At 40.8% G+C, this 26,683-nt stretch overlaps 1 protein-coding gene across 3 annotated transcripts in view; it reads right to left on the minus strand.

The window, feature by feature from the left end:
- Positions 1–928: 928 nt before the first annotated feature.
- The window catches only part of rhbdl1 (rhomboid, veinlet-like 1 (Drosophila)), a 55,603-nt gene continuing 29,848 nt past the window's right edge, over positions 929–26,683 (minus strand). For 2 of the 3 annotated variants that reach the window (XM_029709659.1, XM_029709671.1), the window contains exons 6-8: positions 7,570–7,670; positions 3,214–3,274; positions 929–2,738 (exon numbers count right to left, since the gene is read on the minus strand). In XM_029709659.1, coding sequence (XP_029565519.1) covers positions 2,467–2,738; positions 3,214–3,274; positions 7,570–7,670 — 434 coding nt within the window. In that variant the 3' untranslated portion in view covers positions 929–2,466. The remainder of the gene's footprint in view (positions 2,739–3,213; positions 3,275–7,569; positions 7,671–26,683) is intronic. The other variant, XR_003868936.1, reaches the window with a different exon arrangement.

Consider the following 26,683-nt stretch of genomic DNA (forward strand, 5'->3'; position numbering starts at 1 on the left):
TAGTATAAGAGCTGTTTGAAAAGACCACCTGAAATGTCTGCCTGTTTTGGTGGGATGGAGTTTTGGCCTCCCTGGTAACATCACCAGGCAGTAAATTCGTTAATAGACCCATAAGAACCTCTCTGAAAATAACAGCTAGTTTTCAGTTTTCCACTCCTCACTCAGTCCTAGCAAAATTATTTCTTGAGATATTGCTCTTTTCTAAGAAGTACATTTTTTCAATTTTAATTTAAAACAATCACAGTTAGGTACTTAATTGTTAACCAGAAATGATTTGATATTGAGATAAAAATGGCTGCATTGAACCTTTTAACAGTTTTATGTGTTTTACAATAACATTGGTATTTAGTTTATAGCCCTTTCATCAGCCCTATGCCTTTTCTCGGTTAATGTGCTATGGATTCTTTAGCTTACGAGGCACAATTATCCTCCTCTTAGATAGAATTCACCTTTCATAAAGTTATGGCACACTCAGTATGCCTGTATCATCTGTCAGTGACATAATCATGTATGCTGAGGATTATGTCTGAGACCAACTGTCAACATTGGAACTCTAAAAGTTTTCTAAAGCAGTCAGAAGAAACCTTCCAAATTAAATAGACTACAGACTGAAAAAAAAGTATACAGAAATTAAATAAGTGAATGGAATTTCAAGATTAGTCAAAGCTTAGCATTTGCTTGATTCAATCAATGAGCTAATTTGTGGAAGGTTTCTCTATCCAAAATGTGACATTAACCAAAAAAGACTGGCGTCAGGCATCACCACACTGGGGGGATTTGGAATCTGGCAACCATGCAGTAACGTGTGTCTAAATATTCTATCTGGCAACCAAGGTTTTAAGATGTGTTTATCAACAAATATCTAAGGTCGCCTGAGAGCGACAGTCCAGCATTTCTCAAGCATGTTCTTGCACAAACAGTTTGGCTTTGTCATCCTGTCTCATTTGCCACATAACTCATATGACATATTTTATTATCAGCTTTGACATTACCAATGAGGACTACACGGCAGAAAGTTCACCGAAGCATATACCAGCAAACAGTCACTGACTGTTTTCACTCTGCCTTTGTTTTCCATTTCTACGTTGAATTGGTTCTTCTATGGCTTATTCTGTAAAGCACTAAGATTTATAAAGATGAGTGTAACTTGCTTCATTGATGTTCATTCATCATAGTAACCAGGGATGTCTGCTGTCGATTTACTTTCGGAGGATCAAAGCTGTATAGTAAGAGTAATCATAAGAACAACAATCATAGCAGTACGTCTGCACCATTTGAAACATTCTTCTTTTTTCCCCCCAAACAACAAAGAAACAGAAATAAATGATTAACACTCCTTTTTTTGTGTGTGTACATTCCTTTACAAAAGTATACAGTCCCTAAGAATGAGACACTGAGGTATAGACTGGGCTTTGACAGACTGAACCCAATGCCCGCTGGGACTCGAAGGTCAGAGGTCAGACGATGATGACATGTCCGTTGCCCTCCCCAGTTCCGTCTGTTAGAGTGAGAATAGACAGAGGCCTGTGTCGCTCTCTTTGCGTTCCCGCGCTGACTTACAGCATCAGGCAGTGGTTGTTCTTGGAGACGGGGACACCGGAGAAGGGTGCGGGTTGGTGTGTGTCCGGGGTGTAAAGAGCAGACGTCTCAGTTTGAACCTTAGAGCATGAGCTAGATGAGATGCTGGTGCTTTAGCAGGCTAGGGTATGGTACTGCTAGAGATTATGCTAACCTGCTGAAGCATTTAGGTTGGGTGGAAAATGAGAATGACAATGGCTACTAGGGACATGAGCACCACAGTGGTGATGGTGGGGAAATAGGATATCATGGTTTCAGCATAGATTTTCTTTTCTTCTCTGTCTTTTACACCTTCCTAGCTGCATGCCTTGTTACATGTAATACCTATTCCTGTGAATTCCTATTCTTATTCCACAGTGTAGATCTAGTGTTTAGGTGCATGTTGAGCAGTAGAACACTGGTGTCCTTCTGCCTCATGTCTTTAAAAGGGGCAGTGAGGAATACTGACAGAACACACATCTGTCCAGTAAGAAGCACCTCAAGGGTCATAAACCCACTCTGAACGCAAAGGAGAGCTGACGCTGCATGGTATTAATCAAAATGGCTCTCTGACAGGTTCGACCTGAAGGTGGGTTAAGCTTCAACACAAAAGACAAAAGGGATGCTCCACAATGAGAATATGAAGACAGCTACACATCTTTCACCTGCATATATGGCTACCAAATTCCCTCCCACCACAAAACAGAGATCATTCTATGATGATATGGGTACATTGGAAAAAATTATTCCTGTTCTGTACAGTTTTGAATTAACTAACTTCCTGTGTTTTGAATGGTGTTGCCGGGGGGTTGGCTGAGCGGACAGGAAAAGGATACGGCGAAGACGCTGGGTCTTGACATGTGACAATGAGAGGGAAAATGTAATGGATTGAGAGAGTGCTTCTTGGTGTCAGGGAGCGGGTGGAAGCTGCACCCCCAGCAGCTCGTAGGCGAAGATGTTCCAGAAGATGGCGAAGAGAAGGAAGGTGATGAAGGAGAAGAGGATGACCCACCAGGAGCACTGCTTCTGCAGGCTCTCCTCGTAGCTGCGCAGGATGAGCAGGCCCATGCTGATGCCCACTACCGCCCCCGCCAGGTGGGCCATGAAGCTGGGCTGGGGCCCCGAGGAGGGCAAGGGCGGGGAGAAGCGCAGCCACACGGCACGGCCCACCTCCGAACTCACTGCAATGGAAGAAGTCATCAATATTAGTGGAAATGTGGGATTCGGCAGATAGAGTTTTGAATACGGTCCAAGACTAGGGCTTTGTTAAGGCTAAGGCTATGTTAAAAGAGATGGGCTGGCTAAGGATACACTAAACTGAGGTATGGGGAAGTCAGACGCGGGACAGACGGACGGGACATATTGGACACTGACAAAAGTCATAGTGAATTGGGAAAAGTCACTGCCATACAGCATAAGTCATATCCTCTGAACAAAATACCACATATCCAATCTGCAACCTGAGGGCCACTCACTCCTCCCCATTGCACTTGAAGCAATACCTCAACTCATTTTACAAGGCCCACTCAAGTTATTACACAAGCATTTCGCTATACCCACAATAACATCTGCTAAACACGTGAATGTGACCAATACAATTTGATTTGAAAATAGTGTAGATATTGAATGGCTATATGGATATAGTATGAAACTTACTGCACACCAGTGCCAGAATCATGCGGAGGAGCTTGTATGGACACCGCATACCGGCCCAGTTCTGCAAAACAGAGAGACAAGCGGCAAGTCAATCACAAACAGTCAGTTCCAAAGACCTGTATATTTACAGCTTACACAGTGAGTATCTCCACCATCTCTGCATTCTGTAAGGAACATGTGTAAACCACAGCAATCAGACATACACTTCCATACAAGTAGGATGAGGATAGGCCTACTAGACAGAGACATGATTATACACCTGGCTGGTCTCAAATCAGTGGTTCCACCTCGCTGCCGTTCTATTAATCAGGGTTAAGATGGCTTTACGGAGGGTGAGAACGGCCCAATAAAACACCCTGTGTTCCTCCTGGGATAATACAAAAGGTTTCTGCCTCAGAATAACATATTTATTACCCAGGATGAAGGATTACACCAATCTCGTCCCTCTTCATATCCTCTAGGTCCTGGGAGACCGGGAGGAAGCAACAGTGTTTTGCTCCCTGCAGAGGAAGCCAGGCAGGCAAAGCCGGGTGCCACGCAAGATTAAAGATCCTAAAGAAAGTCAATAAAGTGCAGGCCTATACACACAACTCGGCCTATTCGTCTATGGGACGGCAGGGCCTCGTAAAAGTGCAATAATACCACAAATAAATGACAAGTGTCAGAGTATGGGGAGGTCAACCAAGCAGCATAAGTAAAGAGGGGAGAAGGGGGGCGCTCACGTGATAGAGACACTCACTTTTCCCTTATTTTTTCCTTGCTGAAGTTGGGTTTGTTTAACATGCCGGTGCTCTCAAAGGAGAGAAGTGTATCCTCCATTTTGCCTATCAATACCAAGCTCAGGGATTTAAGTGAAGCTGTACCTTCATAGAGACAAGGGGATAATGGGGTGCTTTTGTACAGTATTCTAAAAGCTGAATACTTTTCTTTGGCATTTCTACATCAAGACGATGTTAGTGTAGCACATGGGGATGTGTGAAACCTACTCCTCTGCATTAAGTGTCCCGCTTGCATTGCCTCATTAGCTAGCTTTTGAGGTGGCGCGTTTGGCTAAGAGGCTTGAGGAGGCCAGTCGCATGTGTTTAAGGCAGAGGTCACGTGTTTAAGGCAGAGGTCACGTGTTCCTGTTCGTGCCAGGTATGGGCCGAATCGGGAGGAAGTGGTACATTCTTTACATTAGCTCTGAAAAGAAATGTCTGTTTTCAAAAGGTCTTCATTCTTATGAGCAATGCTAATCTCATTTCATCCTATTTATTGTCTTTAGCTTGTTGCTCAATAAAAAATAAAACATCTACACTAGTGAAATCACAGCGTAAAAGCAGGTGAGCTGATTCTATGCTTTTTGGCCATTTTCTGGTGTTTCGTAGTTGAAAGCTGAGCGGGCCGAGCATAAAACGTCAACCCTGTTACCCATAGATGGACAGACTAGAAATGTTTTAAAAATAAAATAAAAATGTGTGAAGCTTACATTAAATTGCCCCTCCCTGTTGAACACAACAGGCTTCCATTCCCCCTGTCACAAGGGGAGTTATGGAGGATTTAAAATTAAGTTTTAAATCCTGTTACAGGCAACCTTGTTACTTTATTTGGCACTTAATAGGCACTTACTATAGTCATTTTTTTATTTAACCTCTCGAGATGGGAAAACATGTTTTTTATTAAAACTTCTTAAGGCTCCTTTTTTCTCAATTTCCGCCTGAATGACGTGCCAAAAGTATACTGCCTGTTGCTCAGGCCCTGAAGCCAGGATATGCATATAATTGGTACCATTGGGAAAAAAACTTTAAAGTTTGTAGAAATGTTCAAATAATGTAGGAGAATATAACACAATAGATATGGTAGGAGAAAATCCAAGAAAAACCAACCGGAATTTTTTGTTTTTTAGAGACCATCCTCTTAGAATGGCAAGTATAAGGTCATATTGAAAATTAGCTCCCTGGATGCAATTCCTATGGCTTCCACGGGGTGTTGTAAAAGTCTGGGTGTAGCTGGTGCAGAGGAGTCAGGCACAGGACAGCAGAGATGAGTAATAAAAGTAACTTTACTCAAAATTACCAAATACATGTAGAAATACCAAGCCCACACAAAAGGACCGAAATACATAAAACAAACACACACAAAAACCATGGGGAAAACAGAGGGTTAAATAAATAACATGTAATTGGGGAATTGAAGCCAGATGTGTAAAACAAAGACAAAACAAATGGAAAATGAAAAGTGTATTAGCGATGCTAGAAGGGCGGTGACGTCGACCGCCGAATGCCGCCCGAACAAGGAGAGGGACCGACTTCGGCGGAAGTCGTGACATGTGTCAGCAGTCTATGTTCAAGGTTTCAGGCTTGTAACTTCAAAAATGAATAAGAAATATCAGTTTTAGTACAGGGACACAGTCTTGGAAATATGTGTTTGCGCGCGCCATGAAGACAGGATGCACCTGCTAAAATCGGTTTCCTATTGAACATACTTCTTTCCGTAAGAAATATTATAGTTTGATTACATTTTAGGGTATCTGAGGAGTAAATAGAAACGTATTTTGACTTTAGGGGTAGATTTTTGGATTCCTTTCTCTGATTGTTGAACGAGTGGATTACTCAAATTGATGGCACCAACTAAACTGACTTTTTGGGATATAAAGAAGGATTTTATCTAACAAAACGACACTACATGTTATAGCTGGGACCCTTTGGATGAGAAATCAGAGGAAGATTTTCAAAAAGTAAGTGAATATTTAATCACTATTTGTGAATTTATGAAACCTGTGCCGGTGGAAAAATATTTTGACGTGGGGCGCCGTCCTCAAACAATCGCATGGCATGTTTTCGCTGTAATAGCTACTGTAAATCGGACAGTGCAGTTAGATTTACAAGAATTTAAGCTTTCAACCGATATAAGACACTTATATGTACCTAAATGTTAAATATCCATAATTTTTATGATTATTTATTTGAATTGCGTACCCTCCAGTTTCACTGGAAGTTGTCCCGCTAGTGGGGCTCCTAGCCCTAAAAGGATTTTATTAAGTTGAACAGGTGCTCTTTGTGACAGAATGCTAAAATGAGGTGAAATATAACATTTTTTTCCCACCAGCTTTACACTCCACACACACACACACATGCGCGCACAGGCAATGGGGTGAATAAAATTGAACGTTTTTCTCACTTTAACCTTGGGTGAGTATGACACTTAAGTTTTCAATAAATTATAAGATCAACATACAGTACATAAAAGGTTAATGCGGTCTCTAGTTACCCGTGGGAGGACAAATTAAAGTGTTAATTCAACCAGGATAGGTGCAGATTTCTTGTTCAGTCTGAACTTTAATGTAGAGATGAAGAGGCATTCAGCCGATTTAACGTAAATCATTTTGATGGCCTTGACAGCAGTGAGACAAAACCTCTGTTCAACCGTCTCATCCAAATAACTGACGATAAAAGCTTTTGGACAGATAGATGAGGTCTACTGGAGTAAAAACACTTCCGCCCCCTGAGACACAAAGAAGAAAAAACGAACCCAAGGGCCAGGCATAATAAACAACAGACGCTTAGTTTGCTGGGAGTAGGGGTCAAAGTTTAAACTCTTTACTTTGGGGCTGCTGATGCATTTTGAGTTCGACTTTTGCTGGCATCTCTTTTGCCTGTAGTGAAGGCCTTCTCTACTAAGAGTCATTCATCAGATCTTACACAGCCCTGAGTCCTCTGACAGAATGTGCTGAGACATCGCACATCCAGACACACTGATGCTGACACACACACACAAACACACACATACACAGTGTGATCACACATTTTATGTTTTCTGTTGCGGAGACATTTGGCAGACCAGGCACCTAGGGAGTACTGAGGAACAGATTGACATAGCCTTTAATATTCCCATATGCATAGAGTTTGGCACTTCTAAATAGAGAGGTGTTAAGAATAAATTACAAAGGAAAACAATGAATAACAGAGCAAGGGTGGAATCAAAACAGCCTTTCAAGTCAAGTCAATAGCCCAATGCAGAGTTCCTTTCTGACAAGCTGTGATCATGGGGGTTCTGGAATATTCAATGGCTCTTATCCAAAAAAGTGCTTGTTAGCCGGTTATAAAAAGTCCTTATCTCATCATATTGATAGGGACCCACTCTCTGTGTGTGCTCTCTGGCATGGAATCCTTACTAAAACTCATCGCTCCCATTGTACATCCCACTCACACCTGCAGAGCTTGATGACGGCAAGCACAAGAGTCTTATCTAAACACAAAACAAAAACAGAAGGATGTTGTGTGGAGGAGAACTCTCTAACGGGATTTCTCTGACATTTTGTCCTCCATTGGTACCGTTATCAAGTGTGACAATGAAGGCGACAATGACGGCAGTTACCATGACGACGTTGGCCAGATGCGCTGAGCACAGAGCGTAGACACCCCCGGAGCCCCCCACCACTGGAGCACGCATGTCTGTGATGGACACCGTCAGGGAACCTGGAGAGAGAGAAATGGAGAGAGAGAAAGAGGGAGAGAGGAGAGAGAGAGAAAGAGAGACGGAAGGAGAGAAATGTTCAGAAAGAGAGCGCATGAGTGAAAAAGATTGCGAAAAAGATTGGGAGGGAGAAAAAGCGAGAGAAGGAGGGTTAGGTTACTCATCATCACCATAGCAATTTCAGTCACCTTCCTTCCAGCATCCCCCTGAACCCAAAAGAACACATCCTGTCTGTCTGTCGTCAGTTGACCTTGACTTTCCCTCTTTATATCTATACACCCGCATACTGCTTTTCTCTTCTGTGCTGCTGTGCACATGCTTACACTATAGCTGCAAGCACCACCACCAGGCTCATTAAACAGAACAGCCACATTAAACAAAAAATACCATAGTCACAAATGTTATCTTATATACTGTACTTAGACACATATTAAATTGGGCAGCTACAAAGACCATAATCTACACATACCACATGGAGACCATAATAGGAGGGTTTATCTATGACGTACTCTTGCTACGATACTATAATGTCCTCTTGATCCCATGTAGATTATACTGAAGCATTGGCTTCTGATACACTACATGGTCATCTCTTTCGAAAATCATGGGCATTAATATGGATATGGTCCCCCCTTTGCTGCCATAACAGCCTCCACTCTTCTGGGAAGGCTTTCCACTAGATGTTGGAACATTGCTGCGGGGACTTGCTTCTATTCAGCCACAAGAGCATTAGTGAGGTCGGCACTGATGTTGGGCGATTAGGCCTGGCTCGCAGTCGGTCTTACAATTCATCCCAAAGGTGTTTGAATAGGTCAGGGCTCTGTGCAGACAAACGATTTCTGTATGGACCTCGCTTTGTGCATGGGGCATTGTCATGCTGAAACAGGAAAGTTGCTACCTGCTACCCTTTCTCTACTACCTGTTGCCACAAAGTTTAGTGTTAAGATTTCCCTTCATTGCAACTAAGGGGCCTAGACCGAACTGTGAAAAACAGCCCCAGAACATTATTCCTCCTCCGCCAAACTTTACAGTTGGCACTATGCATTGGGGCAGGTAGCCTAGTGGTTAGAGCGTTGGGTCAGTAACAGAACGGTTGCTGGATCGAATCCCTGAGCTGACGAGGTAAAAATATTTTGTTCTGCCCCTGAACAAGGCAGTTAACCCACTGTCCCCGGTAAATAAGAATGTAAATAAAGGTGCTTTTTTTTTTTCATCCACCAAACCCAGATTTGTCCGTGGGACTGGTGAAGCATGATTCATCACTCCAGAGAACGTGTTTCCACTGCTCCAGTGTCCAATAGCGGCGAGCTTTACACCACTCCAGCCGAAGCTTAGCATTGAGCACAGTGATTTTATGATTGTGTGCTGCTGCTCGACCATGGAAACCATTTCATGAAGATCCCGACGAACAGTTCTTGTGCTTGATGTTGCTTCCAGAGGCAGTTTGGAACTCGGTAGTGAGTGTTGTAACCGAGGACAGATGATTTTTACGGGCTATCAAGCTTCAGCACTCGGCATTCCCGTTCTGTAGGACTGTGTGGCCTACCACTTCGCTGCCAAGTTATTGTTGCTCCTAGAAGTTTCCACTTCACAATAACAGCCCTTACAGTTGACCGGGGCAGCTCTAGCAGGGCAGACATTTGAAGAATTGACTTGTCGTTAAGGTGGCATCCTATGACGGTGCCACGTTGAAAGTCACTGAGCTCTTCAGTACGGGTCATTCTACTGCCAATGTTTGTTTATGGAGATTGCATGGTTGTGCGCTCGGTTTTATACACCTGTCAGCAACGGGTGTGACTGAAATAGCCAAATCCACTGATTTGAACGGGTGTCCACATACTTTTGGCCATGTAGTGTACGTTCTCTGTCACAAATGACTGAAAGTGTTATAGAAATAAGTTAAAGTGGAGCAGCATTGAATACCATTTGTAATTTGTTTAGGATGCTCAAGAAAACTGTCAATGAATGCCATTGACCTTATATAACAAAAGCCTAGCATTACTCTGGAAGATAAATGTAATTGGCTTCCCAAAATGACTTGCATACATACAGTGCCTTCATTCAGTGCCTTCAGAAAGTATTCACTCCCCTTGACTTTTTCCTCATTTTGTTGTGTTACAGCCAGAATTTAAAATGGATTAAATTGACATTTTGTGTCACTGGCCTACACACTGATGTCAAAGTGAAATTATGTTTTTAGAAATGTTTAAAAATGTGTTAAAAATGAAAAGCTCTAATGCCTTGAGTCAATAAATATTCAACCCCTTTGTTATTGCAAGCCTAAATAAGTTCAGGAGTAAACATTTGTAGAACAAGTCATGTAAGTTGCATGGACTCTATGAGCAAAAATAGTGTTTAACATTATTTTTGAATGACTACCTCATCTTTGTACCCCAGACATACAATTATCTGTAAGGTCCCTCAGTCAAGCAGTGAATTTTAAACACAGATTAAACCACAAATAAGAGGGAGGTTTTCCAATGCCTCGAAAGAAGGGCATCTATTGGTAAAATAAATAAAAGCAGACATTGAATATCCAGTTGAGCATGGTGAAGTTATTCATTACACTTTGGATGGTGTATCAATACACCCAGTCACTACAAAGAAAGAGGCATCCTTCCTAACTCAGTTTACGGAGAAGGAGGAAACCGCTCAGGGTTTTCACCATGTGGCAAATGGTGACTTTAGAACAGTTACAAAGTTGAATGACTGTTATAGGAGAACTTAGGATGGATCAACAACATTGTAGTTACTCCACAATACTAATTTAAATGACATAGTGAAAAGAAGGAAGTCTGTACAGAATACAAATATTACAAAAGATGCATCCTGTTCGCAATAAGGAACTAAAGTAAAACTGCAAAAAATGTGGAAAAGAAATTAAGTTTCTGTCCTGAATATAAAGCGTTATGTTTGGGGCAAACCCAACACAATAGATCACTGAGTACCATATATATTATTTTCAAGCATGGTGGTGGCTGAATTATGTTATGGGTTATGGGTATTTTTGTCATCGGCAAGCACTAGGGAGTTTTTTAGGATACAAAACAAACGGAATAGAACTAAGCACAGGCAAAATCCTAGAGGAAAACCTGGCTCAGTCTGCTTTCCAACAGACAATGGGAGACAACTTCACCTTTCAGCAGGACAACAACCTAAAACCCAAGGACAACAATACTATGCCTTCGGAAAGTATTCAGACCCCTTGACTTTTTCCACATTTATTACGTTATAGCCTTATTCTAAAATGAATTAAATAAAACAAATTCCTCAGTAATCTACACACAATACCCCATAATGACAAAGCGAAAACAGGTTTTTAGACATTTTAGCAAATGTATTAAACCTGAAAAACAGAAATACCTTATTTACATAAGTATTCAGACCCTTTGCTATGAGACTCGAAATTGAGCTCATGTGCATCCTGTTTCCATTCCATCCTTGAGATGTTTCTACAACTTGATTGGAGTCCACCTGTGGTAAATTCAATTGATTGGACATGATTTGGAAAGGTACACACCTGTCTATATAAAGGCCCCACAGTTGACAGTGCATGTCAGAGCAAAAACCAAGCCACGAGGTCAAAGGAATTGTCCATAGAGCTCTGAGACAGGATTGTGTCGAGGTACAGATCTGGGGAAGGGTACCAAAACATTTATGCATCATTGAAGGTCCCCAAGAACACAGTGGCTTCCATCATTCTTAAATGGAAGAAGTTTGGAACCACCAAGACTCTTCCTAGAGCTGGCCGACCCGGCCAAACTGAGCAATCGGGGGGGAGAAGGACCTTGGTCAGGGAGATGACCAAGAACCCGATGGTCACTGACAGAGCTCCAGAGTTCCTCTGTGGAGATGGGAGAACCTTCCAGAAGGACAACCATCTCTGCAGCACTCCACCAATTAGGCCTTTATGGTAGAGTGGCCAGACGGAAGCCACTCCTCAGTAAAAGGCACGACAGCCCGCTTGGAGTTTGCCAAAAGGCACCTAAAGGATTCTCTGGTCTGATGAAACCAAGATTGAACTATTTGGCCTGAATGCCAAGCGTCACGTCTGGAGGAAACCTGGCACCATCGCTACGGTGAAGCATGGTGGTGGCAGCATCATGCTGTCGGGATGTTTTTTAGCCCAGCCAGAGCCCGATCGAACATCTCTGGAGAGACCTGAAAATAGCTGCGCAGCTACGCTCTGAATACTTGTGATATTTCAGTTTTTTTATTTTTATAAATTGGCAAAAGATTATAAAATGTTTTTGCTTTGTCATTATGGGGTATTGTGTGTAGATTGATGAGAACATAAAAAAATAATTGTAGAATAAGGCTGTAACCTAACAAAATGTGGAAAAAGTCAAGGGGTCTGAATACTTTCTGAAGGCACTGTACACTGAAGTTGCTTACCAAGACTAAATTGAATGTTCCTGAGTGGCCTAGTTACAGTTTTGACTTAAATCGGCTTGAAAATCTATGGCAAGACTTGAAAATTGCTTTCTAGCAAGGATCAACCAACTTGACAGAGCTTGAAGAAGTTTTAAAAGAATAATGTGCAGATAGATATTGTACAATCCAGGTGTGAAAAACTCTTATAGACTTATCCAGAAAGACTCATAGCTGTAATTGCTCTCAAAAGTAATTCTAACTTTATTGACTCAGGGGTGTGAATATTTATGTAAATTAGATATTTCTGTATTTCATTTTCAATAAATTTGCCAAAAAATGTTTTTTTTACAATATTTAATCCATTTTGAATTCAGGCTGTAACACAACAAAATGCAGAATAAGTCAAGGGGTATGAATACTTTCTGAAGGCACCATACATGCTACACAGACCAGTCAGTTAGATTATTTAATCAATTCCATAAAAGATAATGATAATGACGCTGGAAGGAAAAGCGGACGTTTTACGGGCACTTGACCAATTGCTATTTGTTTATTATTTTGTGCAGATTTTTCCTTTTACTGTACATAATGTTTCCGCCATCGTTTTCTATGACCGAAAAGGGCTTCTGGACATCTGTCACTAACTCGATTTGGATGAGGACTTCTACTTCAATGAGTCGGAGGCGAAAGACCATTGTCCCAAGACCAGATCCAAATCCTCAACACGGGACATCTGACGTGACTGTGTCGGAGAGTGGATAAGCCGCGTCTACTCTTTGTTCTATTGGCGAACGTGCAGTCACTGGAGAATAAACTGGACAAGCTCCATTCGAGGCTATCCTATAAACGCGATCTGAAGAACTGTAATATCCTATGTTTCTCTGAGTCGTGCCTGAACAAGGACATAGACAATATAAATCTAGCTGGTTTTTCTATACATCGGCAAAACAGAACAGCAGCTTTGTGTAAGCTCAGGGGAGGGGGTGTGCGTCTCTTTGTTAACAACAGCTGGTGCGCAAAATCTAATATTAAGGAAGTCTCAAGGTTCTGATTGCCTGAGTAAGAATACCTCATGATAAGTTGTAGACCATACTATTTACCAAGAGCTGTCTATTTATTACCACAAACGGATGCTGGCACTAAGACCGCACTCAACGAGCTTGTATGGGTCATAAGCAAACAAGAAAATGCTCACCCAGAGGCGATGCTCCTAGTGACGCTCCGGTGATTTTAATGCAGGAAAACTGAAATCTGTGTTACCTCATTTCTACCAGGATGTCACCTGTGCAACTAGAGGCGAAAAAAACACTACATCACCTTTACTCCACACACAGAGATGCATACAAAGCTCTCCCTCACCCTCCATTTGGAAAATCTGACCATAACTCTATCCTCCTGATTCCTGCTTACAAGCAAAAACTCAAACAGGAAGTACCAGTATCAATAAGGAAGAGGTCAGATGAAGCGCATACTTAGTTACATAACTGTTTCGCTAGCACAGACTGGAATATGATCTAGGATTCATCTGATGGCATGGAGGAGTTTAACACATCAGTCATCATCTTCATTAATAAGTGCATTGACGATGTCTTCCCTGCAGTGACAATACATACATATCCCAACCAGAAGTCATGGATTACAGGCAACATCCGCACTGAGATAAAAGCTAGAGCTGTCCCTTTCAAGGAGCGGGACACTAATCCAGATGCTTATAAGAAATCCTGCTATGCCCTCTGATGAACCATCAACCAGGCAAAGTGTCAATACAGGACCAAGATCGAATCCTACAACACCGGCTCTGATACTCATTGGATGTGGCAGGGCTCGCAAACTATTACAGACTACAAAAGGGAAACCCAGCTGCGAGATGTCTAGTGACGCAAGCCTACCAGATAAGCTAAATACCCTCTTTGCTCACTTCGAGGCAAGCAACACTGAACCATGCATGAGAGCACCAGCTGTTCCGGACGACTGTGTGATCACGCTTCCAGTAGCCAATGTGAGTAAGACCTTTAAACAGGTTAATATTCAAAAGGCTGTAGGGCCAGATGGATTACCAGGACTCGTACTCATGCGCTGACCAGCTGGCAAGTGTCTTCACTGACATTTTCAATCTCTCCCTGACCCAGCTTGTAATAACTACATGTTACAAGCAGACTACCATAGTCCCTGTGCCCAAGAACGCCAAGGTAACCTGTCTATAGGACTATCGATCTGAAGCACTCACATCTGTAGCCATTGTTAGGTTTTAATTCTCAGAGTAAAAAACTCAACGGACACTATGAAAGCTCAACCAAGTTTATTCTTCCATGAGGATCAATACAGCTGCACAGGACAAAAACATTTTCACACAAGCACTGGTATTTAACCCTTCCTCCTAGGCGGAGTCTCCTCCTACACATCTGTACAAACATTGTATATTTTACTGCTAGGCAGGACACTAAGTGATATGGGCCATACACTTTTCTTCCTCCCTTAACGTGACCTGACCTGACCTCGACCCCCCTTCATCACTAATCCATCAATACCTGCCACATGTGATCACTTCTCTGCACTCAGTCTTTCAATAGGATCCCTGATATAATGTAAACGTTATACATTACCCTCTCTCCCTCAGTGACATGAATAAGTATATTTCATATTCTCAGAACCCAACACCATGAAAAGCTTTCAAAGGCTGGTCATGGCTCACATCAACACCATCATCCCAGGCACCCTGGACCCACTCCAATTCGCATACCGCCCCACAGATTATACAATCACTATTGCACTCCACACTACCCTTTCCCACTTGGACAAAAGGAACACCTACATGAGAATTCTGTTCATTGACTACAGCTCAGAGTTCAACACCATAGTGCCCTCCAATCTCATCACTAAACTAAGGAATCTGGGATTAAACACTTCTACAACTGGATCCTGGACTACCTGACGGGCCGCCCCCAGGTTGTGAGAGTAAGCAACAACACATCCGCCACGCTGACTGGGGCCCCTCAGGTGTGCGTGCTTTGTCCCCTTTTGTACTCCCTGTTCACCCACGACTGTGTGGCTGCGCGCGACTCCAACAACATCATTAAGTTTGTTGACGACACGACTGTGGTGGGCCTGATCACTGAGGACGATGAGACAGCCTACAGGGAGGAGGTCAGAGACCTGGAAGTGTGGTGCCAGGACAACCACCTCCCCCTCAACGTCAGCAAGGCAAAGGACCTGAGGGCTGAGCACGCCCCCATTCACAGGGCTGTAGTGGAGACGGTCGAGAGTTTCAAGTTCCTCGGTGTCCACATCACTAAGGACCTATCATGGCACAAACACACCAACACAGTCATTAAGAGCGCACAACAGCGCCTCTTCCCCCTCATGAGGCTGAAAAGATTTGCCATGGGCACTCAGATCCTCAAAAAGTTATACAGCTGCAACGCTAAGAGCATCTTGACTGGCTGCATCAACGCTTGGTATGGCAACTGCTTGGCATCTGACCGCAAAGCGCTACAAAGGGTAGTACGTACGGCCCAGTACATCACTGGGGCCGAGCTCCCTACAATCCAGGCGGTGTCAGAGGAAGGCCTTAAAAATGGTCAAAGGCTCCAGCCACCCAAGTCATAGACTGTTCTCTCTGCTACCGCACGGCAAGCGGTACTGGAGCGCCAAGTCTGTGGCCAAAAGGCTCCTGAACAGCTTCTACCCACAAGCCATAAGAATGCTGAACAGTTAATCATATGGCTACCCCTTCTTTTCCCCCACTGGCATTCTTGCACTGGCTCTATGCACACTCACTGGACTCACACACACACACATGCTACAATGTCACTCCAACACACACATACACATTCACATACACATACACACACACTACATACACACAAAACACACACACACACATGCATATTGACACCACACACACACATTTTCACACTCTTCACATATGCTGCTGCTACTCTATTTATTAGCTATTCTGATTGCCTAATCACTTCTACCCCTACCTACATGTCCATAACCTCAACTACCTCAACTACTTCGCACCCTGAACATTGACTCGGTACCGGTACTCCTTGTATATAGCCTCGTTATTTAGTTTTTATTGTGTTACAGTTATTTTTTTGGTCTTATTTGCTAAATTTTCTTACTTTTACTTTGCATTGTGGGAAAGGGCTCATAAGTAATAATAATAACACTGTAAAGTCTACACCCAATTGTACTCGGCACATGTGACAAATACAATTTTATTCCAATTATTTTTGTGACTATCTGGCCCTGTATTCATAAGGAAAGTCTAGTTAGAGATCTGCATAGCTTGGCTATGGGCCAATTCCTCTGCTAGACTGTGAACGTAACCTGATTGGTTAAGTAAAGGCGTTTCAGACACCGGCAAAGTACATGATGGGGTCAAAAAGCTAATGCGGCCAGACAGAGACTGGAGTGGAAAAAATGTAGACGTGAAGTATCTCTTCGCTATCACTATGTTTATATGTAATGATATGGGTAGCAGGTACTGTCTAGTTGTGTAGGCACACATTGTCAAAGCATTTACAGCAAAAATGTTGATAAAACCTCTCCTCACTCAAATTTTTGTCTCGAATTACAAAGTAAAACTTGGTTTTGTCGCAAATGTGTTTTTTAAACCGTGCAATCTACACAGACATCGCAATCATACTACAACATGTCACAGTGTGTCCTCACTGTTGTTCTACTGCACCCGCCAAAGTGAAGTAAGGCAGAATTTTAAGCAGTTAATCACAGTGGCAGTTGTTCACAAGGACACCGTCAGCCTTCACTAATTATGGAAATGAGCAGAAATGAAAAAGGGTTGATGAAATAAAATTGTGCGGGCATTCATCTATAATGCCTATTCCAATTCCGTGTGTGTGTGTGTGTGTGTGTGTGTGTGTGTGTGTGTGTGTGTGTGTGTGTGTGTGTGTGTGTGTGTGTGTGTGTGTGTGTGTGTGTGTGTGTATGTGTGTGTGTGGGTGTGGGGCTCCTTAAAGAGTGCCCTGTCAGCCTGTGGTGGCAGTGGTGATCATCATCAGATGACAGATGGAAATCGGAGTGCGTTTCCTGAGTCGTTTATCCCACCCCTTTCCCCCCCGACACTCACAGTTCTATTTTACATGGATTTCCGGAGGATCCGACGCTTGATGAAGTGAGTGCAGCAGCTGAAGATTTGTAAAGATCCATATTCCCCAATTTTTTTGTGGTTCCAAGAAATTTCAATTACATACTGAGTGCTCTCTGATCTCTTCAAAGTCACGGGAAAAAAATGGAATTGGAGCAACTTTCACACAGGCTACTCTCAGATGTGTTCCTCCAATCCTCAAAAATATAAATTCAATATGGTTCAATTATTACTTCAATACAGCATTCATTTTCCAGTTAAGACTAACTGTAAGTGAAGCTTTCATGTACATTTGAACTGCAAAGGTGAATTCACAGTACAAATGCAAGAGTAACTCATGATACTCATACTATGAATGAGTTTCCTTTAAAACACAGCACAGAGATGTAATGTAGTTGGCAGGCTGTCATAACAACACTACACTGTTTTAGCACTAGCGCGGCGAGCTGCCACATCGCTATGGCTGCATCCTATTTAGTAGCCAGTGGCCCAGGGCCACATGACACTTGTCGCTGACGGGACGCCGCATCTGTAGTAAAGTGGGGGGAGCAGGGAGGGAGGGAGCCCAAAGACCCCCGGCCTGAAAGGGAAGCGAAGGAGTCCGTGGGGAGGACAGAAGTCTTTCACACAGCTCCCTCCTCCTGCTAGCACAGCTCTGGTTAAAGGGCTTTGGATATGAATATTAACCAGGGCCTGTCATCTGGGCTCTCCTGTTTACAGGGAGTTGGAGATTTAGGGATATCTCACTCATCGGGAGCCCAGACGTGAGGACTCAGATTATTTCTGTGTGTTGTTGGCAGTTTACAGTACATGCGCAGATGCATTTACTGTGCTGATTTTCTAAGCATCATCAAGTTCACCCCCTGGTCTTTGTGTGTGTGTGTGTGTGTGTGTGTGTGTGTGTGTGTGTGTGTGTGTGTGTGTGTGTATATATGCGCACAGTATGTCTACAGTATGAATCCTCTTGTAATGCATAGAATGCATTTTTACACTATATACTCAGGGTCACATTTACAGTGACTATGTGATGATGATCCTCTTTTGTGGGCGAACTCGACTGATTCTGGTTGTGCCTGTCAAACTAAACCAAGCAGATTGGCAATGATGTTAGTAGATGATGCCCTTAAGCAATGGCTAACCATGACCAAGGGAAAACTGACCCCAGACCAGAGCTGAGTGCCTAAGGGAGTCACTCCAGTGGCTCAACTGGCAGCTACAGAACAGAACATAAAATGATGCAATAACTTAAGAATCCTTCCACAACAAAAAAAAAGCTAATCTGCCTGCCTATGCACCCACCTCCGTGCTTTCGGAGCAAACACGCTTAGTGTTTTCAAAAGGATAGCTGCCGTATAGAGTATTTCAACAGCACAGCAGGGTTAAACAGTTGTAGGTGGAACACGTTAAAGTATCGTTGTAGCGTTACACATTTTAGGTGATTTTTGGACAGATAAGAGCTTAACCAAAACGTGGGATTTGTCAACCTATTTTATTATATGACCCAAACTGTGTGGAGCACTAAGGACACCAATTGATGAATTGGCCCAGAGCATTAACATGCATTGAGCAGCATTTTCTGATTGGCCAGTCAATAAGTGAATCAGAAAGGGACGCTGCAAGGACAATGAGGGGTGATTTATTCACGTGATTCACACACACTCCATGATTCACACACCCCGTTCCTTTTAATCCTTCACCGCGAAAGGAAGGATATAAAACATTTTGTCAGTCAACTCATCATCGCCAGAGCTCTCAATTCACGATGACCGTGTCTGATATCTGATCCCACAGTTTGCTATTACCCAGACTAAACTGCATACATGGACAGCGTGTTTTTCTAAACATGTTTCGTGGTAATCATCATTGATGTGTGTCTATAATCAATACCAAACGGTTGAAATGAACTACACTCCACTTTGCCTCAGCCTTAAACCGAACTCAGGTGCTGGAGAATTCTTCCTTTCCAAGCTCTTTTCAATAGAGGCTATTTCTATCCTCTGAGAGGATTGTTTAGTTGAAGTTCCGGTTGCTCAGTTTGTACACGCTCGCCTCAGACAGATACATCTGCTATGTATTACATCTCCCGGCCCTGCAAGTGAGAGGTGCTGCAGTCAGCACTCTCCCACTCGAAAGGCTGCCTCGCCTGGCTAATAAACTGAGGAAATGCCTGATCAGATTTATTTCCCAAGCCGAAATGGAGGGAGAGGGAGGGGGAGAAAGAGAAAGGGGGTGAGAGAGAGAGAGAGAGGATGAGAGAGAGAGAGAGAGTAGAGAGAGTGTATGGGGGCAGGAAACTTAACAAAAGGCAGGTGTGTGTTTTCTCGAGGGGTGGGGGGTTTACCCGGAGTAGGAGTAACCACTGTTCTTCAGGCAAAGTGAAACTGACATCCTTTAACGAGACAGAGATTAATTAGTGTGCTGTTTGCAGTGCTGCAGAGAACAAGGTTGAGAGAGGAGGCAGCCACAGTAAACATGACTAGGAAATTGTAATCGGCAACCTTGACAATCTAAAATCAACACAAGTTTACTGCAATGGGGAATGAATGCTCGCAAGTGGTGCACATGAAAGGACTGCAACTGAGCTTAGGTCAGAAGGTCAACACATTGTTCTGTTACACTGGGATAAACACAAATGGAACATCTTTGCAAGGAAACAAACACAGCCTTTATCTTAAACCTAACCTTAGCCTTAAACCTTATACAGCACAGATCTATAAAGTTGTGCACTTTTGTTCCTTGGTCAAATAGATTTCTGATGGAGTGGTATCTGCAGTCATTACACAACAAGAGCCACACGCAACAGGATGAGGGCATACGGGAACTCTACTGCCTGGTCTTGATAATGAGTGGCGGACAGGAGTGGGCGGGGGGAGGGTGGATGGGGTGACATAACTGGAGGCTAGCCATCTTTCACATGGGCTTTTGCCTACTCTATTTGATATGGGCATAACGCCAAAGGTCATTTACTTGACGGGAGTCCATTTTCAAGTCCCAATAGAACTGCAATGGTCCTGTCAATCTGGGAAAGTTTGTTTAAAATATGCAGGTATATCTGGGATAGAGATATAGAGATCCCTCTCCCTGCCAGCCCTTCTCTGGTCCTTCGTGGGCACGGAAAGATAAAGGAAATATCCTCATCCTCCTCTCTGTGGCTTTTCTCCAAGGGGAGCGGAACAATCTACAATCAGTCCCCATCCAATCTGCCACCACAATCCATCTCCCTGGCTTGGTGTAGAGTCAGAGGACAGAGGAAGAGATTAAAATCGACGAATGACCTTAACGGAAAGAGGAGACTGAGGCCTTTTACTCATCATCCCCAGTTCACACATACCAGGTCACCAAGGGAATGAGTCCTTTCAAAACACTTACACCTGGACATCCAGTCACAGCACACCACCAGAGTCCCCATATCAAGTTCAAGTTGGTTTTCTGTCATACTGTATACACATGATGCACATGGAGTACACAGTGCAACAAAATGCTTACTTGCAGGTTCACCACTAGACAATGCAACAACAATAGGGAAGCAAGTAAGTGTATGAAGAATAATAACAATAAAAAACGCAATCAATAAAAATAGGATCAAATGTTGCTCAAATATAATACAAGAAGGCACTCAGACGAAAGTAGGATATTTACACGTGCCGGGGAGTTCTGAAATAGATTGCGCAGTAATAATAACTAGTCATTGTGTAGTAATAATAAATAGTCATTGTGTAGTAACAATACATAGTCATTGTGTAGTAATAATACATAGTCATTGTGTAGTAATAATACATAGTCATTGTGCAGTAATAATACATAGTCATTGTGCAGTAATAATAAATAGTCATTGTGCAGTAATAATACATAGTCATTGTGTAGTAATAATACATAGTCATTGTGTAGTAATAATAAATAGTCATTGTGCAGTAATAATAAATAGTCATTGTGTAGTAATAATAAATAGTCATTGTGTAGTAATAATAAATAGTCATTGTGTAGTAATAATAAATAGTCATTGTGTGTAAAGGGTGCGTACTGGCGGCAGAGAAGTCAGGCGCAGGAGAGCAAAAACTGTGTTGACAACGACGGAGTTGAATAATAAAAACCACCGGAAAACAGAACAATCAATAAATGGGTACATAACCCGACGCCCACCAGACATAACGTGCACAAGCACTTACAATAAACAACTCCGGACAAGGACATGGGGAGAACAGAGGGTTAAATACACAACATGTAATGATGGAATTGAAACCAGGTGTGTGGAAAGACAAGACAAAACAAATGGAAAATGAAAAGTAGATTGATGATGGCTAGAAGACCGGCGACGCCGACCGCCGAACGCCGCCCGAACAAGGAGAGGCACCGACTTCGGCGGAAGTCGTGACATTGTGTAGTAATAATAAATAGTCATTGTGTAGTAATAATAACTAGTCATTGTGTAGTCATAATAAATAGTCATTGTGCAGTAATAATAAAGAGTCATTGTGTAGTAATAATAAATAGTCATTGTGCAGTAATAATAAATAGTCATTGTGCAGTAATAATACATAGTCATTGTGCAGTAATAATAAATAGTCATTGTGCAGTAATAATACATAGTCATTGTGTAGTAATAATACATAGTCATTGTGTAGTAATAATACATAGTCATTGTGTAGTAATAATACATAGTCATTGTGCAGTAATAATACATAGTCATTGTGCAGTAATAGTAAATAGTCATTGTGCAGTAATAATACATAGTCATTGTGTAGTAATAATACATAGTCATTGTGTAGTAATAATACATAGTCATTGTGCAGTAATAGTAAATAGTCATTGTGCAGTAATAATACATAGTCATTGTGCAGTAATAGTAAATAGTCATTGTGCAGTAATAATACATAGTCATTGTGCAGTAATAATACATAGTCATTGTGCAGTAATAGTAAATAGTCATTGTGTAGTAATAATACATAGTCATTGTGCAGTAATAATACATAGTCATTGTGTAGTAATAATACATAGTCATTGTGCAGTAATAATACATAGTCATTGTGCAGTAATAATACATAGTCATTGTGTAGTAATAATACATAGTCATTGTGCAGTAATAATACATAGTCATTGTGTAGTAATAATACATAGTCATTGTGTAGTAATAATACATAGTCATTGTGTAGTAATAATACATAGTCATTGTGCAGTAATAATACATAGTCATTGTGCAGTAATAGTAAATAGTCATTGTGCAGTAATAATACATAGTCATTGTGTAGTAATAATACATAGTCATTGTGTAGTAATAATACATAGTCATTGTGCAGTAATAATACATAGTCATTGTGCAGTAATAATAAATAGTCATTGTGCAGTAATAATACATAGTCATTGTGCAGTAATAGTAAATAGTCATTGTGCAGTAATAATACATAGTCATTGTGCAGTAATAGTAAATAGTCATTGTGTAGTAATAATACATAGTCATTGTGCAGTAATAATACATAGTCATTGTGTAGTAATAATACATAGTCATTGTGCAGTAATAATACATAGTCATTGTGCAGTAATAATACATAGTCATTGTGTAGTAATAATACATAGTCATTGTGCAGTAATAATACATAGTCATTGTGTAGTAATAATACATAGTCATTGTGTAGTAATAATACATAGTCATTGTGTAGTAATAATACATAGTCATTGTGCAGTAATAATACATAGTCATTGTGCAGTAATAGTAAATAGTCATTGTGTAGTAATAATAAATAGTCATTGTGCAGTAATAATACATAGTCATTGTGCAGTAATAATACATAGTCATTGTGTAGTAATAATACATAGTCATTGTGCAGTAATAATACATAGTCATTGTGTAGTAATAATACATAGTCATTGTGTAGTAATAATACATAGTCATTGTGCAGTAATAATACATAGTCATTGTGCAGTAATAATAAATAGTCATTGTGCAGTAATAATACATAGTCATTGTGCAGTAATAGTAAATAGTCATTGTGCAGTAATAATACATAGTCATTGTGTAGTAATAATACATAGTCATTGTGTAGTAATAATACATAGTCATTGTGCAGTAATAATACATAGTCATTGTGCAGTAATAATAAATAGTCATTGTGCAGTAATAATACATAGTCATTGTGCAGTAATAGTAAATAGTCATTGTGCAGTAATAATACATAGTCATTGTGCAGTAATAATACATAGTCATTGTGCAGTAATAGTAAATAGTCATTGTGTAGTAATAATGCATAGTCATTGTGCAGTAATAATACATAGTCATTGTGTAGTAATAATACATAGTCATTGTGCAGTAATAATACATAGTCATTGTGCAGTAATAATACAGTCATTGTGTAGTAATAATACATAGTCATTGTGCAGTAATAATACATAGTCATTGTGTAGTAATAATACATAGTCATTGTGTAGTAATAATACATAGTCATTGTGTAGTAATAATACATAGTCATTGTGCAGTAATAATACATAGTCATTGTGCAGTAATAATAAATAGTCATTGTGCAGTAATAGTAAATAGTCATTGTGCAGTAATAATACATAGTCATTGTGCAGTAATAATACATAGTCATTGTGCAGTAATAGTAAATAGTCATTGTGTAGTAATAATACATAGTCATTGTGCAGTAATAATACATAGTCATTGTGTAGTAATAATACATAGTCATTGTGCAGTAATAATACATAGTCATTGTGCAGTAATAATACATAGTCATTGTGTAGTAATAATACATAGTCATTGTGCAGTAATAATACATAGTCATTGTGTAGTAATAATACATAGTCATTGTGTAGTAATAATACATAGTCATTGTGTAGTAATAATACATAGTCATTGTGTAGTAATAATACATAGTCATTGTGTAGTAATAATACATAGTCATTGTGTAGTAATAATACATAGTCATTGTGCAGTAATAATACATAGTCATTGTGCAGTAATAGTAAATAGTCATTGTGTAGTAATAATACATAGTCATTGTGCAGTAATAATACATAGTCATTGTGCAGTAATAATACATAGTCATTGTGTAGTAATAATACATAGTCATTGTGCAGTAATAATACATAGTCATTGTGTTGTAATAATACATAGTCATTGTGTAGTAATAATACATAGTCATTGTGTAGTAATAATACATAGTCATTGTGCAGTAATAATACATAGTCATTGTGCAGTAATAATACATAGTCATTGTGTAGTAATAATACATAGTCATTGTGCAGTAATAATACATAGTCATTGTGCAGTAATAATACATAGTCATTGTGCAGTAATAATACATAGTCATTGTGTAGTAATAATACATAGTCATTGTGTAGTAATAATACATAGTCATTGTGCAGTAATAATACATAGTCATTGTGCAGTAATAATACATAGTCATTGTGTAGTAATAATACATAGTCATTGTGTTGTAATAATACATAGTCATTGTGCAGTAATAATACATAGTCATTGTGTAGTAATAATACATAGTCATTGTGCAGTAATAATACATAGTCATTGTGTAGTAATAATACATAGTCATTGTGTAGTAATAATACATAGTCATTGTGTAGTAATAATACATAGTCATTGTGTAGTAATAATACATAGTCATTGTGTAGTAATAATACATAGTCATTGTGCAGTAATAATACATAGTCATTGTGCAGTAATAATACATAGTCATTGTGCAGTAATAATACATAGTCATTGTGTAGTAATAATACATAGTCATTGTGCAGTAATAATACATAGTCATTGTGCAGTAATAATACATAGTCATTGTGTAGTAATAATACATAGTCATTGTGCAGTAATAATACATAGTCATTGTGTAGTAATAATACATAGTCATTGTGTAGTAATAATACATAGTCATTGTGTAGTAATAATACATAGTCATTGTGTAGTAATAATACATAGTCATTGTGCAGTAATAATACATAGTCATTGTGTAGTAATAATACATAGTCATTGTGTAGTAATAATACATAGTCATTGTGTAGTAATAATACATAGTCATTGTGCAGTAATAATACATAGTCATTGTGTAGTAATAATACATAGTCATTGTGCAGTAATAATGCATAGGAGTCCAGTAGAAGCAGTCATGGAGTCGATGTGTGGCGTGGATGTGTGTGAGCGGGAGTGTATCTGCGTGTGGTTTTGAGCCTATGTGTGAGCGTGTGTGTCAGTGAGTGCATGTGTGGTCACATTAGCCAGAGAGAGACAACATTTAAGCTCAATGTACAAACAACACAACAGCCCAGTCTAAACACTGAGTTCCACATAATCAGAGGGTTCCTTAAACGCTACTCTATAAAAACATGAGTGCGATGCGAGAGCAGCGCTTCAAATCATCCCGCAGAGAGATATAAAATTCGGAACATTTGCGCTGTGCTAAAACACCCGGTCCAAAGACACCTTGCCCTTGGTCTCCTCGGAGATTGATTTGGTTTATTCTATCACAGGCAGCGTTCTACTCTGTCCAAATTTGTCAGGCTGGGAAAAATATGATAATATTTATGTTTCCTGGAAGCACAGGGGGCACCGAGAAAAATCAATAGTCACCAGCAGTCACATCCTCAGAGCTGCTGAGAGAAGAGACCATTCAACACAGCACCGGGTGTCAGAGGCCAGATATAATCACATCTCACCTCTGGGTGTGGTGTGCACGTGTGTTTGCGTGTTTGAGAGATTGCGAGAGAGAGAGAGAGAGAGAGAGAGAGAGAGAGAGAGAGAGGGGGGGGGGGCATAAGCAAATGAGAGTGTAAGTGCGGTGTATACTATGGTGTTTGTTTGTACTGTTTGTGTCTCTGGGTGTGTGTGAATGCCTGTGCTGGTAAGTATGAGTGGCTACTGGTATGTGTTTGAATACACAATTTAAAAAAAACGTTTCCAAAAAGGTTATTCGGTTGTCCCAATGGGAGAAGGGTTCTACCTGGAACCAAAAGGGTTCTACCTGTCTCCTATGGGGACAGCCGAAGAACCCTTTTCGGTTATAGATAGCTCCTTTTTTCCTAAGAGTGTAGATTCTAGTCGCAACCAATATCGTCCTCAGTCACGGCTACTTTTCAGCAAACAGACACAACAGATGACCTTGGGAGAAAATGATTCCAATTTTTTAAAAAGATTGCCAAGAAAACATCCATGAAATACAGTCCTGTGCTTTTGCTCAAGGTTATGGAGCCACTGTTCAGTGTCCAATGGAAACAAACAGAATGTAACTGGACAACCCACAGAAATAGAATATAAAGTCATTATTTGGGACAACCACAACACTTCAGAAAGGATTCTGGCACAAAATGGCCACCGTGCATCACCCAGGAGGGTGTTGCTGCATTACAACAAAGCATGAGATGGGCAACACCCCCACACTTCCAGGATCCTCGGATGAGGTTGAACAACCTGCACTACTCTAAAGCCATCCGTTATCATTGGTATCATTACCAGTGAGGCCGCAGAGGGAAGACTGGGAGAGGAAGGGAGCCTGGATGGTGCCACATTGTGTGGTGGGGTTGACGGTGAGA

This window comes from Salmo trutta, chromosome 2 (assembly GCF_901001165.1).
Source record: "Salmo trutta chromosome 2, fSalTru1.1, whole genome shotgun sequence".
NCBI classification, from domain to species: domain Eukaryota; kingdom Metazoa; phylum Chordata; class Actinopteri; order Salmoniformes; family Salmonidae; genus Salmo; species Salmo trutta.